This window comes from Grampus griseus (assembly GCF_964374135.1).
Source record: "Grampus griseus genome assembly, chromosome: 4".
Classification (NCBI taxonomy): domain Eukaryota; kingdom Metazoa; phylum Chordata; class Mammalia; order Artiodactyla; family Delphinidae; genus Grampus; species Grampus griseus.
This window is the reverse complement of record NC_138997.1, coordinates 19,987,523-20,003,597: the sequence shown is the minus strand read 5'-3', so window position 1 is coordinate 20,003,597 and position 16,075 is coordinate 19,987,523. Positions and strand designations below refer to the sequence as shown.

At 53.2% G+C, this 16,075-nt stretch overlaps 1 protein-coding gene across 1 annotated transcript in view; it reads left to right on the top strand.

Annotated features, from left to right (window-relative positions):
• PPP2R2C (protein phosphatase 2 regulatory subunit Bgamma) overlaps positions 1-16,075 on the top strand; it is a gene marked incomplete at its 5' end in the record, with an annotated part of 133,319 nt that overhangs the window by 74,891 nt on the left and 42,353 nt on the right. Inside the window, 3 exons of the mRNA XM_082653279.1 lie at positions 8,337-8,434; positions 10,605-10,770; positions 13,314-13,426. Coding sequence (XP_082509405.1) covers positions 8,337-8,434; positions 10,605-10,770; positions 13,314-13,426 — 377 coding nt within the window. The remainder of the gene's footprint in view (positions 1-8,336; positions 8,435-10,604; positions 10,771-13,313; positions 13,427-16,075) is intronic.

Sequence of the window (16,075 nt, the reverse complement as noted above, 5' to 3'; positions counted from 1 at the left end):
AGGCAGGTCCACGCCTTTCCCATCACCCTCGGAGAGCTAAGTGACCCCCATCCAGTGCTGAATGTCTGGTCCCAGCTAACGGTCCAGACTCCGAACCAGACGTGGCCTTTCTCCTTCTGCACCTCCACAACAGGGCCTGTTTGTGCTGGAGGCCGACAGTGGGGAAGGGGACGGGGTCCTGCAGCCTCTCGCTCACCACTGGCCGTGAGCCTGCTGGTGGCTCTCCTGCTCTGGGAGGGCCTGGCCGGTGGATATAGCTGCCCGTTTCTCTCACGGGTCCTGCATTGGGTAGTCTGGAAATTTCCTGCCAAGCTACCTCTTGCGGCGCCCTTGACCTGGGCAGTCAGAGCTGTACATCCAGTGGTTTTCCTCAGCCCCTGGGCACAGTGGCCTCCCTCTGCCACTTTCTCTTTGCCCGCAGGGGAGCCAGCGGGCAGGACTAAGATGACATAAGCCAGCCTGCTCTCTCCTGTCCCCGGGAAGCATGTGGATAAAAGCCATTCGTCTTTCCACATCCCGGGCAGAGTCAGAGTCCAGACCCTAGACCCCTTTTGCTCTCCGAGTCTCAGGCTGGGGTCTCCTACCTTCAGGAAACATACTTTGGAGCTCTGCGAGGGTCTCACTAGGCTTGGGGAGGGAAGGTGGCACCCTCCCCCATTCCCCTCAAAAGGTGTAAGTGGAAACCCTCCCTCAGCATCTGCTTTCTCCCAGGAAATGTCTTCCGATCCCCAGCCATCTCTCTTTTTTTTTCTAATTTATTTTATTTATATTTATTTTTGGCTGCATTGAGTCTTCGTTGCTGCGCATGGGGGTCTACTCTTCGTTGCGGCGCGCGGGCTTCCCATTGCGGTGGCTTCTCGTTGCGGAGCACGGGCTCTAGACGCACAGGCTTCAGGAGTTGTGGCCCACGGGCTTAGGTGCTCCGTGGCATGTAGGATCTTCCCAGACTAGGGCCCGAACCCGCGTCCCCTGCGTTGGCAGGTGGATTCTTAACCACTGCGCCACCAGGGAAGCCCCCCAGCCATCTCTGATTCCTTTAAACGTCTTGAGAAGCACCAGCCTGGGGGTCAAGGTCAAGGGGTAAATCCCAGCCCTCCACACACCAGCTGGGCAGCTTTGGGCAACTTATTAATCCTCTCTGTGCCTCAGTTTCTTCACCTGTACAATGGAAAGAGCACTCGGGTGGCTTCAGCAACACAAGCTGAGACCAGAAGAGTGATTAGGTTGCCGGGGTGAGCCGTGAAGGGGCAGTGCTGCCGTCAGAGCACAGCGTATACAAGGCACCTTGGGTGGGTGGGGATGGGGTGGGGTGTGGGTGTGAGTCCTACTGAAAAACTAGGCTACAGTCAAGAGCTTTTTCTGATCAGGAAAGTCTTTCCTTTGAAATGACTTCCCTGCCTCCAAAAAAGGGTGATCTACAACGCAGAGCTGGGTGGAATGGCCACACTCTACCCAGCAGCCCTTCTGTCTCAGTCAGCTACCGCTGCGTAACAGACCCCAGGGCTCAGTGGCTTCAAACAACAAGCGTGCACTCCTTCCCCTTAGTCTTTAAGTCTACTGGGCGTCTCCTCGTGTATTGGCAGTGCTCATTCTGACGTGTACGGTAGCTATGGGTCAGGAGGTATCTCTGCTGGGCGTGCTGCCATGTTCGGGGGTGGACTGGCTGTGGGCTGGCCTAGCATGGCCTCAGCTGCGCTGGCTCGTCCACATGGCCTCTCGTCGTCATCCGGCAGGCTTGCTTGGGGTTGTTTCCGTGGCAGAGCAGGGGTCCCAGAGAGAGCAGAAACTGAAGGCCTCTTGAGGCCCAGGCTTGGACCGGCACCCCCTAACTTCCTCTGCATTCTGTTGGCCAAAGCAAGTCACAAGCCAGTGCAGAGTCAAGGATGGGCGAACAGTCTCTGTCGCTGGACGGGAAGAGCCCCGGAATCACATTGTATAAGATGTGGATACAGGAAGCCGCTGATGGGGCATCAACGTTAAGTCTGCCACCTTTGCTTGTTCTGCAAGACCCCACTCCCGTTTTACTGTTTCCAGGAGGCCCTCTTGGATCTCACCTCACCCCATCCTGAAGTGGTCACTTCCCCTGGCCACCTCTTCACCTCCTGTGCATCTCCTTGGACCCAGAGCAGCCCTTGAGAACAGGCTCCTTATCCCCAGGGTCCAGCCTGGCCCCTTCTCTCCAAACCCAGAGAAGATGCTGGGTAAGATGCTTGCTCACAGAGTCCCGACCCGGGCGGACGCTGGGCACACGGAGCCTCCTTCCTCGCACCAAGCTCTTTCATTCAGCAGCAGACAGAACCTGTTTCCTCTCCCACCTCCCTCCTCATCAGCCCTGATGCCTCTGACAATACTAATTAAACGCAGCGATCCCATCAGAAGGATGAAGCTGGGCTTTCCGAGGGCCCTAACTCTGCCGTGAGCTGTGATGCTGATGGATCATTAATGGTGGCGACAGCACTTACAGTGATGAATGGTGAGATGAGCAGGGGGGGCGTCTCCCTGATGAGCAGCTTAATCTCCTCCTCGAATTTGCAGGCCTCTGCCACAATTTCCAGGGAGATTTCCAGTCCACGGAATCCTTTGAATTTTACATAAACCCTAGGAGCACTGTGACCAGGCAGGGATGACAGTTCCTATTTTATGGGTGAGACAGTTAGGGCTCGGAGAGAGCGTGATTTGGATGCGGTCACACAGCTAATATGTACCGAGGCTGGGACTGGAATACCTTCCTCTTGATGAAAAAGACACAAGGGGCACCTGTGAGATCCAGGGGCTGATCCTCCCCACGTGACCCCAGGAGGAGCCGCAGCCCAGGGTGCCGCCTGGGTCTGCAGAGCGTTGCCCGCACAGCCTCGCGTTTCTGCTCTGTTCTCTCCGTATGTTGGCTGGGGAAGCTGTGACAAACTACTCAGTGGCTTAAAACAACAGAGGTTTCTTCCCCCGAAGTTCTGGGGGCCGCAAGTCTGAAGTCAAGGTACCCGGCAGGGTCGTGCTTGCTCTGAACGCTGCAGGGAAGGATCTGTCGCAGGCCTCTTCCAGCTTCTGTTGGCGGCCAGCAATCCTTGATGTTCCTCAGCTTGTAGATGCGTCACTGCAGTCTCTGCCTGCGTTGTCACATGGCCTTCCCCCCGTGTGTCTGTGCGCCCATGTCTTTACATGGCCTTCTTCTCAGACACCAGTCGTTGATTTAGGGCCCGTAGAATCCCGTATGACCACATCTTAACTTGATCATCTGCAAAGACCCTATTTCCAAATAAGGTCACAGCGACAGGTACCAGGGGTTAGGAAATCCACATATGTTTGGGGGACCCAGTTCAACCTACAGCATGGTCTTTGCCCATCTCTGGCTCTGGCTCTCGTGGTGCACCTGTCACTGGGCTGGTCACTTGGGACACCACCCCTGACTTCTTCCTGAGCCCATGCTGGGCCACAGTGTGGCTTTCTGTCTCCCAAACCAGTTGGCTCTGGGCTTGCACTGTTAGGGCTGCGCCGTACCCAGTCCCAGGGGGTTGACTGCTGCCTCTTTGTCCAGGGGTCCAAGCTGCCTCTTCCAACTCTGCCTTGCCATTTGAGGGACTCCCAGAGCTGCAGCGGAAAGAAAAGGGGACCTCACAAGTAGAAGGGCACCTTGGGTTTTCATGGGGTTGTCATCACCCACAACAGGGAGACTTGGAGCACCCTCATACGTGGGCCTGGCGGACCTCTCCCAGTGGCTGAGTTGTGACCCTGAGCCTGAGGCATCAGCTGTTTGGCAACTCAGCCCTGTGGTGCAGGGACCGGGACCTGCCAGGGGAATACACTGCAAAAGCCCTGCCCTGAATGGGACTTTGGGCCAGTGCCTCACCTCTTGACCAAGTTCCTTATCTGTAAAGAGAGAGTGATGGTAGGGCAGTGGGCTTGCCCTGAGATTCAATCACTGGTCCGTGGAGAGCTTTCACCAAAATGTCTTTATTTGCCCTTTATCCTTGAAGTATAATTCCACTGGATACAGAAGTCTGGGTTTACAGGTTTTTAAATTTCCCTCCATCACTTTAAAAGCCTTCGGAACTCTGTTATTTCTGATGAGAAATCAGCAGTTATCTGAGTCTTGGAGCCTCTGAATAGAATATGTGGTTTTTGTTCTACCTGCTTACAAATTTTCATTTTGGCTTTGGCTTTCAGCAGTTTGATGGTTAGGTGTGATTTCTTGGTATTTTTCCTACTTGGAGTTAGCTGAGCTTCCTAAATTTGTAAATTAAAGTCTCTTACCATATTGGGGCATTTTTCAGTCATGATTTCAAGTCTTTCTTCTACTCTATTCTCTCCTCTCCTTCTGGAACTCCAAGTACACGTAGACATTGGATGTTTTCCGGCAGATCCCTGAGGCTCTGTGCTTTATCTTTTTAAATTTATTTTCTCTCTGTTCTTCAGGTTGCATAATTTCTATCGATATATCTTCACGTTTACTAACTCTTTCTTCTGTCATCTCAAATTTCCTGTTAAGCAATTCAGTGATTTTCATATGTGGTATTTTTCAGTTATAGATTGTCCATTTAGCTATTTTTAAAATAGTTTCTATTTCTCTGGTGAAATTTCCTTTCTTTTCATGCAGTGAAAGCAAATTTTCCTTTATATCCTTGGCCATAGTTATAATAGCTACTTTAAAAATCTGCATTTGCTAATCCCAGGATCCCGGGAACTTCAGGGTCTCTTTCCTTGATTGTCTTTTTATTCAGTATGAGCGATATTTTCCTATTTCTTTGTATATCTTCGTATAATTTTGGAGAATATCCTGGGTGTTGAGAATGACAATACCATAGAGACTCTAGATGTTTAGTATGTCCCTCCAAAGAGTGGTTTTGTTTTGTTTTGCATTTGTAAGCAGTTAACTTGGTTGAACTCAACTTCGAACTCTGTCCCAGCACAAATCCTGGTTCATGTCTTTTAGCCTTAGCAGCTCTGCCTGGGGTCTATCGTGTGTACGTGTGCAGTTTGCAGCCAGCTAAAGATTGGGGCAGAGTTTATGTGTTGCATTTGGGGACTGCTCTTTAGACCCCATTTCCAGGATTAAATACCTCATTTTACAGCTACTAGGATTTCCCCAGATTCTGTCTTCTGGTTTATAGAGCCTAAAGGATGACTTTCTATCTGAGTTTCAGTAGCCACGTGGCACAGACTGGGACCTGTCCTCAGGCTGAAAGCCGTGAAAATAAGAAGCTCACCCAGTGTTGCCTCTTCTTCCAATTGCTGTCTCCCCTGCAGGGCCTGACATCTAATGAGGGGCACATAGTGGGCATGAGATCACAGTTGTAGGAGAGACTACTGTCCTGGGGGGCAGGAGGGCTCTCCAGGAAGGCTTCCTGGGGGAGGTGGTATTGAGGCTGGAGATGTGTCAAACATTCCAAAATGAGAGCATGGACTTCCCAATTGCATGATTTTACTGATGACAACTTCCAGCTCTCAGGGGAGGTAACTTTTCCTAAGGCAAGCTCTAGAAGACACTTCCTGTAACAATGAATGGATGTTAAATACCCACCAGCCCCTTCCTGGGATGGAGGAGCAGTGCCCTGGCCTGAGGTCTGTAGTTGCTCTGCAGATGTTTGCAGAAGGGGGCTGGAGGGGCTGGTGGTCAGGACTCCGAAACCTGTACAGGGAGGCTGAATCTCAGATTTATCTGGCACATTTCTGAGCTCGCAGCTGCCACTCCTGTGGAGGCCAGAAGCAAAGATGAGAAAAAACTTTGACTTTCTGTCTGGTAAATTTTGGTCATTCATCATTCCTTGGTGTTACGGTCCTTCAACCCTCCCAAACCCTCTCACCTCCAACATCTCTCTTGAGTTTCTAATCACGGGAAGACTGTACTATAGCCATGCTACAGATGACAGCACTGAGTCTCGGAGCAGGGAGGTAGCCCACCCAAGGTCACACAGCCCCGGCGTTGAAGCCAGGACTCCAACCCAGGACTTCAGATGGTCCATGAACAGCTCAGGGGGTTGTCACTGTGGACGGGCCTCCATCCATCTCCTCAGTTGCCAATAGAAATGATAGTCATATCTCCCTCAGGGGCTGGCATGAGGTTCAAAGGAGGCGATGGATATAAAACTGACATATAAATTGTAAATTGCCTGGAGGTGTTATTGTCTGTTACTGTGGTAGCTGCCCAGCATTTATGGACCACATTTGCTCTGGATACCAGTGGTTACATGGGCGTTTTAATTTAATAGCATTGTTATTTTTCCATCATAAAAATAATATATATTTTTAATAATATATATATTTTATAATATATATTATGCATATGTCCAAACTCATTAAATTGCATACATTAAAAATGTGCATTTTTGTGTATATCAGTTATACCTCAGTAACCTTATACCAGTATGCTATTAAGAAATATACATTCATTACAGAAGATCTAGAAAACATGGAAACATAGAAAGAGAAGGAAAAAAATATTTTCTTTCAACCGCCCTAAAGCAATCTCTGTTTAACGTGGTAGAAAAGTCTCTTCCAGCTTGTTTTCCCTCTGCCCAGTTTGTTTGCTGTTCAACATGGCTGTGATCACTGGTCTATATAATTAAAGACATTTTACATACAGTTTTATATCCTGCTCTTCCCCCCTAAGGGCGTGCTGACATGAAACAGCAAGAACCAGAGCCACGGGCAGGAACCCGGCACTGCTGGGCTGTGCCTCCGGCTGTGCCCCTCCTGTGTCCCTGGGCCAGGCAGGCTGCCCACACAGGGACAAGTGTCAGGCAGCCGGGCCAATTCCACACTCAGAGAGCAGCTCCGTGATCCCAAAGAGCGGCTCTCCTTGTTTTTTATTCCCTTTATTTTCAAGTTTAATGAAACGTGCTCTTATCCTGATCAGTGAGTACATCCAGCCCGTTATCCTGCTCCTGAACCACCGTCCCTCTGACCTCTTTCCTTTCGCCGTCAGAGTTGGCATTTACCTGTGCCTCAGAGGCCAGCGCGGGTCAGGAGCTGCCTCTGAAGGCGTGTGATTGGAGAAGGAAAAGGCATGTATGGAATAGCAAATAGGACTGGGAAAACCACTGGAGGCTGAGAGAGCAGTTCTTGAGGCAGAAGGTAGCTGGTATTCTGAGAATCAGCGAGGAGCCTGAGTCCGAGTGGGAGAGCAGGGCTGAGAGTCGTAGGAATTGGGGTGGGGATCCGTTACCGTTCATTGAGTTAAAACACGGGGCATTCAGCACTAATATTTTTTGTCACGCATCTGCCAACCCCGCCGATCTAGGCTTGGCTGGACTGGGTGACCAGGCCGCTCAGCTGGGCGGCTTTGCTGCGGGCCTGGGCAGGTCCTCCTCCGGGGCCGCGGCAGAAGCGCAGGACGGCGGCTTGTCTGCTGGCGTCCCGCAGGCCAAAGCCCATCACAGGGCACGGTACCCGGCCCAGGGTGGGAGGCAATGCCAAGTGCCAGGGGCGAGTGCGGGGCAGGGTGAAGTTTTGGGCTCCTGACGTGGCCTCCCTCGGGGGGCCACAGGTCACTCAAGGCTTTAGATACTCTGAAGACCTTCGCTTTTCCTCTGTCGGTGGGGAGCCTCTGGAGGGGTCCGAGAAAGCTCCCTATGGCTGCTCTGTGGAGGCCAGCTTGTGTCTGGGCCGGGAGAAATGGAGGGGATCGGATGGGAGACGGTCGCAGTCAGTCGTCCAAGCGAGAGGCGGGAGAAGTGATGGAATCTGGATGTATCTTGAAGGTTGAGACAATAGGACTGGATGTGGAGGGTGAGAGAGAGAGAGGGGAGAGTCATGGTGACCCAAAGGCTCGAGCCCGAGCCAGCGGGAGGATGGAACTGCCTTCATTTGAGGCAGGGAAGGATGCAGAGGAGGGGGTCTGAGCAGAAATACTCCATGAGTCGGGGTGGGGGAGGGGTGAACCATCATCCTGGCGGCTGGAAGGAGGACACAGTATGAGAACCTGCCTGGGGCTGCCGGGAGGAGTAGTCAGATGTGTGGTTTGTTTGAAAGTAGATCCATTGTGCTGAAGCGTTTGGTGCCTACAGGGTCCAGGCCAGGAATGTGAAGGTTACGGGGGAGCTCAGTGGAGGCAGGGAGGGGTACAGTTGGTCTCTGTGGCCCCCAGAGTTGGGCTAGTGAGTGTCAGATTTGCATCCCAGTCACCTGGTCAGCACACGAGGAAACCCCAGACTGCTTCAGGAGGAAGGGGAGCAGGAAGGAAGGAAAGACACCCGTGAACGGGTCTCTGTCCCACGGCCAGCGGGGAGGGGGCCGGGCCCCTGCTATCCGCTGGGGGCCCTGGGGCTGGGCGCGCAGCTCTGGCCACCTGCACAGCACTGGGTCCTAATGAGCCACATCCTCCTGTCTCTGTTCCACCACAGCCGATATCATCTCTACCGTCGAGTTCAACCACACGGGGGAGCTGCTGGCCACCGGCGACAAGGGTGGCCGGGTCGTCATCTTCCAGCGGGAACCGGAGGTGCGGCGGGGCCTGGTGGGAGGGGGACTACGGCTCAGCCCGGGCTTTAACCCGCAGGGGGCCTCTGGGCATCCAGCCCGGGAAAGGGCGCCGCGGCATGCAGGGATGGGACCGGGCAGGCCCAGGGAAGGGAGTCCACCGGGTCGACTCACAGCGCCATATTCTGATCCCCCTCTGCTGAGTGGAAGTTTGCTGATTGGTCACTGTGTCCTAGACCCTGGAGAAACAGACTCCTGATTAAACTGCCCTCTGCCTTGGAGAGCTGGTGCTGTGCGGCCAGAGCCGGGTGGAGGGGAGGACGGACCCTTCTGCAGCTGTGGGTGGCCCTCTGTCTGGGGTTGGCGCTTTTGCTCAGCCCTGGGCCTTGCCCCAGTGAGGTCTGCTGTCTGGAACAGCCTACCCGAGGCAGTGTTTCTGAACCACTGGAAGAACCTGGTGCTTAAAAGGCCCCATTTGTTGAGCACCTACTACATGCAGACTCCTCACTTCGTTCTCCACGTGCTTTTCCCAGTTACTCTTCACTGCCCACCTCTGAGGGTGGGGACTCACACCCCGTTTCTTAGATGAGGACGCCTGCACAGTCACCCAGCTAGTGAGCAAAGACCAGGGATGGAAACCAGGACTGGGTGTGGTCTGTCACTCACACACCACCCTGCCTTTCAGGGCTGGGATTAGATGCTGAAGACAGGATCTAAGGTGACACCAAGGTCGGGGGAGGAGAGGAAGGGGGGAAGGAGGATAGGGGAAGCAGGACGAGGAGCAGAAGGAGAAGAGGGGGCAGGAGGGAGGATGAAGGGGGGAGAGGAGCTGCAGTAGCATCCTCCCCACAGCTGACGTTCCCTGAGCTCTGACTTCACCTGTGTTCACTCCCATAACCCTCCCTCGTGACAGCCCTCGTGGTACCATTAGGTGCTATCGTCATCCTCATTTTACAGATGAGGAGATCAGAGCTCAGAGGGTTGCAATAACTTACCAAGAACACAGAGCCAGAAAGCAGGTAGCTGAGAAACTGCTTATCTAATGAGCCCAGTACTGTGAGCAGGAGCACTTTGATCATGAGCAGGACCAGAGGATCCCACTGGGGATTGCAAAGCCAAGCCTTCTTTTTGCCAAATTGCAGAAAGAAATTAAATTGGTAGATGCGCAAGTTTCTCAGTTTTGAATATTTCTCCTTTAATTTTTTTCTTAATTCTGGTCCCACTGACCTTCTCCATAGCCAGTGCTTACAGGAGATGAAGTGAATTAGAGGCAAAAATATTGAAGAACTTTAAAGCTTTCCAAAAACACAGCAGGAAAAGAAATATATGAATAGATACTTTTGAAAAACCAACAGAAAACTTGAAATTGTGCTTGGTTGACTACCTTTGTTTTGCTCCCAGGCAGTTTTAGTTGTAGTTTCATGTTGTCATAGAAACTTGAATTGTCTACCAGGAAGTGGTCCCTGGTACCTGCGATGGACTCACCACCTCACTATTTTGGGGGCTCCACCAGGAGGTCCTTACTATAATGAGCTTGGCTGACTAAACCAGAAGGGGACCCGCTCAGGAAAGCTGGGGGGAGGACACCCTATCCCAGTCTATCCCGATGTCTGCCTGACATTGCAGGGCGTCTGGCCCCAATGTTAAATCTGCTCCAAAATGCGTTCATTCCTCGAGTCAGACCCAAGTTGGACACAAGGATGCGGGAGCAGATCAGAGCCTTGGCCTTGGTGCCAGACAGACCTCAGTGGAGTGAGTGACAGCACTTCGTGGACAGGTGGCTTTGAGGGGGGCGCGGGGGTCGACTCACCTCTGAGGCTCCGCTCGCTCATCTGTAAAGTGGGCGGAGTCATGGTGCCCATCACAGAGGGGCGTCGAGGATAGAATGAGAGGAGGCGTGAGCAGCACTCAGCTCAGTGTCCTGTGTACAGTAGGTGCTCAGTAAACACGCGCTGGCGTGGGTGCCCTTGTGCTCGCTTACTGGACGGAGGAGGTGATGGAGCTCGGCCCTGGCTGCACAGCAAGGTACCGGCCATTTAAAAAGCAGAGAGTTTCCTTGGACCCTTGCTCGGATGCCCGGTCGCCATGGCTGTTCCAGGCCCTGCGTGGGTCGGACCAGTCCCGTCCCTGTCCCAGTGCCGGCTTCCGCCCCGCCTCACCATCCTGGAGCTCAGGGTCTGGTTTCCTTGCAGAGTAAAAATGCGCCACACAGCCAGGGCGAGTATGACGTCTACAGCACTTTCCAGAGCCACGAGCCGGAGTTCGACTATCTCAAGAGCCTGGAGATAGAGGAGAAGATCAACAAGATCAAGTGGCTCCCTCAGCAGAATGCCGCCCACTCCCTGCTGTCCACCAACGGTGAGGCGTGTGCGCGCGCACGCGTGTGCACGTGTGTGTAGGCATGCGTGCTCTTATGCACACGTACTGTAGCAATGTGTCATCAGATGCCATGTTTCACCTCACTTACATGGTGAGCTTTTTCCTAGGTCTTTAGAACTCCTGAAAAATAGTATTTTGAGCAGCGGGTAAATTCCATGCAGTGAATACACTTGCTCACCCTCTCCTGGTGGTCGGACGGGGGCTTATTCCCTCTGCTGTAACTAGCAGCTCCTTGAGCATGTCCGTGAATACTTTAATTTGGGGACGGACAAAGGAGGCCAGGTCAGGGAAAACAGTCAACACTCAATTCAGACTTGCCTCTTTATCCACAACCCCCAGAATCCCAGACCACCCCAGAGTGGAGGGTGTCACTGGGTGATCTGGGGTCCTCAGTGGATGGTACAGGAGGAGCGCTGGTTGCCTGGTCGCTGGCCATCTGCCTCTGGGAGATGGTACGCATCCCCAGGGAGGCCCCCAAGGAGGCTCCCGGCCAGACCCCTGCTTTGCTGCGGTCCACTCAGAGGCTGCGGTTCCTGGGGCCATCTGGCCTCTGCCGGCAGTGGGCCTGGAGCCAGAGGCCCCGCTTCCCACCTTCACGTCCACCTGCTCATCCTCCTTCACCTCTCAGCCCCCTCATAAAAGGCGCCTGGGGTGGGAGCTAGGAGGGTCCTGGCTTCTGTCCCAGCCTGGGGACCTTGGGGAGTGGCCTTGCTTCTCTGAGCCTCAGTTTCCTCACCTGTGCTCCCTCTGGAGTTGCAACAAGGGTGGAGGGAGGTGTTGCCCACCCAGCACCCCAAGGCCAGCCAGTACTGCTCCAGGGTGGATGAGTCTTATAAGATGATGCCACCTGCCTACCCAAGGGAGTCAGACTCCTTAGGGCGGTCTTCACGGCATCCCTTAAACCGGTCAGACTCAAGCCACCACCCCATCTCTGTGTCCGAAGGCCGGCTCTCCCTGCCCCCACCTGGCCAACACCCCGCCTCACCCCTTAGGCCTCCGCTGGGTGTCAGCTCCCACTGAGCCTTCCCTGACCGCTCAGCAGAGCGAGGTGTCCCTCCCGTGGGCCTTCCCACCCCTGCCGACCCTCCAGGGCTTGCCCTATGGAGCTCCTGCCATTCTGATTGTCTGTGTCCCCTGAGGGGTGCCTGGCACGGAGTCATGTTCAGCAAACCCCATCTCAGGCAGAGGGGCCCTTCCCAGGCGCTGGAACAGAGGCAGTGAGCGGTCCCCCACCACCGGAATAGGTCACCCAGGGCAGGAGCCCCTAATGCAGTCAACACCCTGGCCCTGCCGCTTCCTCTTCTGAACCTGATGGCTGCTCTTGCCTCATAGGGTTTTGAGGAAGCTGGAAGGAAATGACATCGTCAGGAGCTTAGAACAGGGCCGGCGTCTGAGCCTCGTTCACGTGTTGCTTTTTTGTTTTTAATCATTTAACAGAGTGTCGTTCTCTGCCTGCCTCTTCGGAGGAAAGGGCAGCTTCAGGAATTTCCTAACACCCACACCCTCAAAGCTTCCCACCCCCAGTTTTGAATCCCAGCTCCACCCTTTCCCAGTAGCCTGTCCATGGGCACCTGTCAAGTGTTTAACTGATAGCAGTTTCTCCCCTTCCTCCTCAGGAGCATGGAGGTGATGTTTTGGGTGCTGTACTAAGAACTAACAGGATGGGTGTATGTGTGTGTGTGAGCGTAGACAGATGTGGATATAGACGTAGACTTAGATATAGATATATAAGCAGAGGTTTATTTTCAGGAATTGGCGTGCCTGATTGTGGAGGCTGGCAAGTCCGAAATCCGCAGGGCGGGCTGGAGACCCAGCGAAGGGCCTGGGAGTCTGAAGGCCATCTGCTGGCAGAGCTCCCTCTTCCTCAGGGGACCTCGGTCTTTTTTCTCTAAAGCCTTCAGCTGATTGGAGGAGGCCCACCCACATGGTGAAGGATAATCTGCTTTAGTCCACGGATTTAAAAGTTAATCTCACCTTAGAAAATACCTTCAGAGTGACATCCACACATTTGACCAATATCTGAGTCGCATGGCTTAGCCAGGTTGACATCTAAAATGAACCATCGCAGCTGGTAAAGGTTACTCTTTTGATGTTCTTGGCAGGATTCCAGAGAAGTGAGGTTTCCGGAGAGCTGAGTTTCTGGATGGGCGGGATGCATCTCAGGAAATAGGATGCCAGTGAAGTGTAAAGAACAGGAAGCTTCGTTAGTACAGTTTTTGCGGAAATTAGTTGAAAGACTGATAACTGCCCTTGAAAGGGTCATGCCCTTTGACCCAACAGTTTCACCTTTGGGATCCATTGTGAGGAGCTCGAGCGTGACAACAAACGTTCCCTTTGCAAAGATGTTCGTAGCGTCAGTTGACAGAAGGAGTCAAATTAGAAAGAAACTTCATGTCCAAGAACAGGATAAGGTTAAGGAACTTGTGGGTTGATGTACCCTTATCTAGCAGACTCGAGTGGGTACTCCATTCTCCATTCTGTGTTCATCATGTGTCTTGTTTCACTTTGTTCTATTTTTAAAGATAAAACTATCAAACTGTGGAAGATTACCGAACGTGATAAGAGGCCCGAGGGTTATAACCTGAAAGATGAGGAGGGGAAGCTTAAAGACCTGTCCACGGTGACGTCACTGCAGGTAAGATGTGGCGCACGGACAGTCCCGGCCAGCGAAGAGCAGTTTGTGCTCTGTTTATTACACAGCGAGGATTTCAGGACTGGAAGGGCCATGGCGATCTGAACCACGGTCAGGTTCCGATCCAGAACTTTAAGAAACCGGGCTGATTACTTGCTGGGTGGCCACCATCATTTTCCTGCTCTGTGCCTCAGTTTCCTCCCCAGCAAAGCAGAGAGGATCATCTTTCTTCTGGAAGTCCCGTGAGGATGGGGCAAGGTGATGCGTGTCCATGAAGCCCTTTTCAGCTGTACCCGAGGCTGGAGAGCAGGTTCTCTAATCCCTTGTTATACAACTAGGGAAACCGAGGCCCAGAGAGAGGCAGCAACTCTCCCAGAGCAGCTCAGCTGAGCAAGTGGCAGAGCCAGGAGGAGAACCTGTGAGCGGAGCGTTGTGGGTTCCCGGCCCTTTGCCGAGGGTCAGAGGGACACCCAGAACTTGTGATTCTTGCAGCCTTTATGAAGGCTCAGTGCAAAGATTGCCTTGAGCTAAGAGCGGCCTGGAAGGGTTAAGTGGCAGAGCCGTGTGAAGGCAAGCTTTTGCTCCCAACGCGATGAAAAGCAAAAGGACTCATGTTTCTCCAGCGGGGAGGCTGGGAGATATGAAAGGGTTCTGGAGTCACAGGACCCGGGTTCAAATCCTGCCTCCGCCGCGTCCTGGTGGTGTGACCCTGGGCGGGGCTCTTGGCCACCACGAGCCTCTGATTCCTCATCTGGAACAAGAACAGACACTTGAGCATGTGTCTCCCAAGCACTCTGGCTATAAAATCATTCAGTCCTCAGCCACATCCTATAGTGGGTATGTGATTGTCATCCCCATTTTACAGATGAGGAAACTGAGAGCTGGATCCAAACCCAGGGAACTCTAGCTCCACAGTCAGCATCAGCATCCAGTCTCCTCCGTGAAGTGGAAGTGAAGCTCCTGCCTCCCAGGGCAGCCATGGGGATGGTTAGCGGCTTCTTGCAGGAAGCACACTGAGGCCGCCTTGTCCGTCGCTGGCTTCCAGAACCGTGCCTGGAAGAGGGTGGGTGCTTTCAGCCACCCATGTGTTTGCTGGAGGTGATGCCAGATTTATTCATTCAGCCACACTTACTGAGCACCTGCTGTGTGCCGCCCAGCCCTCCTCTAGGCACCAGGAGGCCACAGTGAATGAAGAGTCTGGGGGCAGATCCAGTCTAAGCCTGGGACAGGCCCTGCTCAGGGAGGGGGCCTGAGTCCCAAGACTGAAGGAGGATGAGCGTCGGGAGGTGACTGCTCTCTTCGGCAGATTTGAAAGGTCTGAGTTCACATCACACGGAATGCTGTCTCCCTGGGTTCCTACCGTGGCTGTGTTTGCTGCTCCGAGCGGGCAGTGGTGCTGCCTGGTGCCGCAGTGGTGCTAAGGCCCCTCCAGGCTCCCAAACTGCTCACAGACCCACCACCGCTGGTCAGATGGCTGTGGCCGTTTCCCTGCTCTGTGCCTCAGTTTCCTCACCAGCAAACAGGAGATAACGACTCGTTTTCTCTGCAACGGCTTAGCAAGCGCCCCGCACTCAGCACCCAGCCGACTGTCATAAATATGAAATGGCAATCAATGTTGTTCCCAGAAGGAGGAATAAATGTTTAAACACATTGGCCTCTAAATGACTGGCAAATTGCACAAATAAATTCTGAGAAAGCAGGGGAGCCAATTAGCTTTGACATTGAATAACGGGAGTGAGGGTGCCTCCCCGCTCCCCCCCACCTCCAAGCCCCAAGAAAGTTTATGAGGGTTTCATCTGGTGGGAGGAGGCAATTATCACCTCTTGATTGGCCTGGCATTTGCGGCAGAGCCAGTGGCCCATGGGAATCTTGTTTATTTCCCACCCAGCGTCTGAGATTTTTCTCTGTTATGTCACACACATCCCGAAATGGCACTTAACTGTAAACTAAGGCTGAAGGAGAAGAAAGGGGGAAAGAACGTGGGTGCCTGGGTCTTTCCTCATCCAGCCTCTCACCTTGTCTCCTCCCCAGTTCACCCAAGCCTCCCGAACCCTGGGAAGCTCTCTACCTAATCTGGGCCATTTGTGCTAGAGGCAGCTATTATTTACCAAGAACCTGCTCTCTGCTAGGCCCTGTGCTAGGTCTCTGGGATCCCAGAGCTGAGCAAGGTGAGATTGAGTGCCTACCCCCAAAGTGTACCCAGGCCCCCAAGGAAATAAGACATGGAGTCACCCCCACACTGGAGGTCAGCTCTGTGACACAGGGACACACAGGAATGCCTTTCTCTACTTTGTTTATTTGGTGAACTCCTATTCATCCTTTAAAACCCTATTAGCCTCCACCTCTGAAAGTCTTTCCTACACGAGCCAGATGAATCCTTATCCTTCTGTGTGCCCTCTAGCCTTTTGCGTCCCACACTGCTCTGTCCTTAGTGTCCATGTGTCTGTCCTCCTGTCCTTCACCTTGACTACACTGTACCTTCCGGAAGAGCGTGGGTGCGGGGAAAGTTTTATTCACGAAACCTCCAAACCTTCAGGGCAGGTTTCTCTTCCCTCTTCCTCTCCTCTTTTTGCTTTCTGGCTTTGAAATATGGTCTGGGGATGGCGGTGCATGGCTGTAGCACTGGGTGAACAGTTCCAAGCCTGCCAGGGG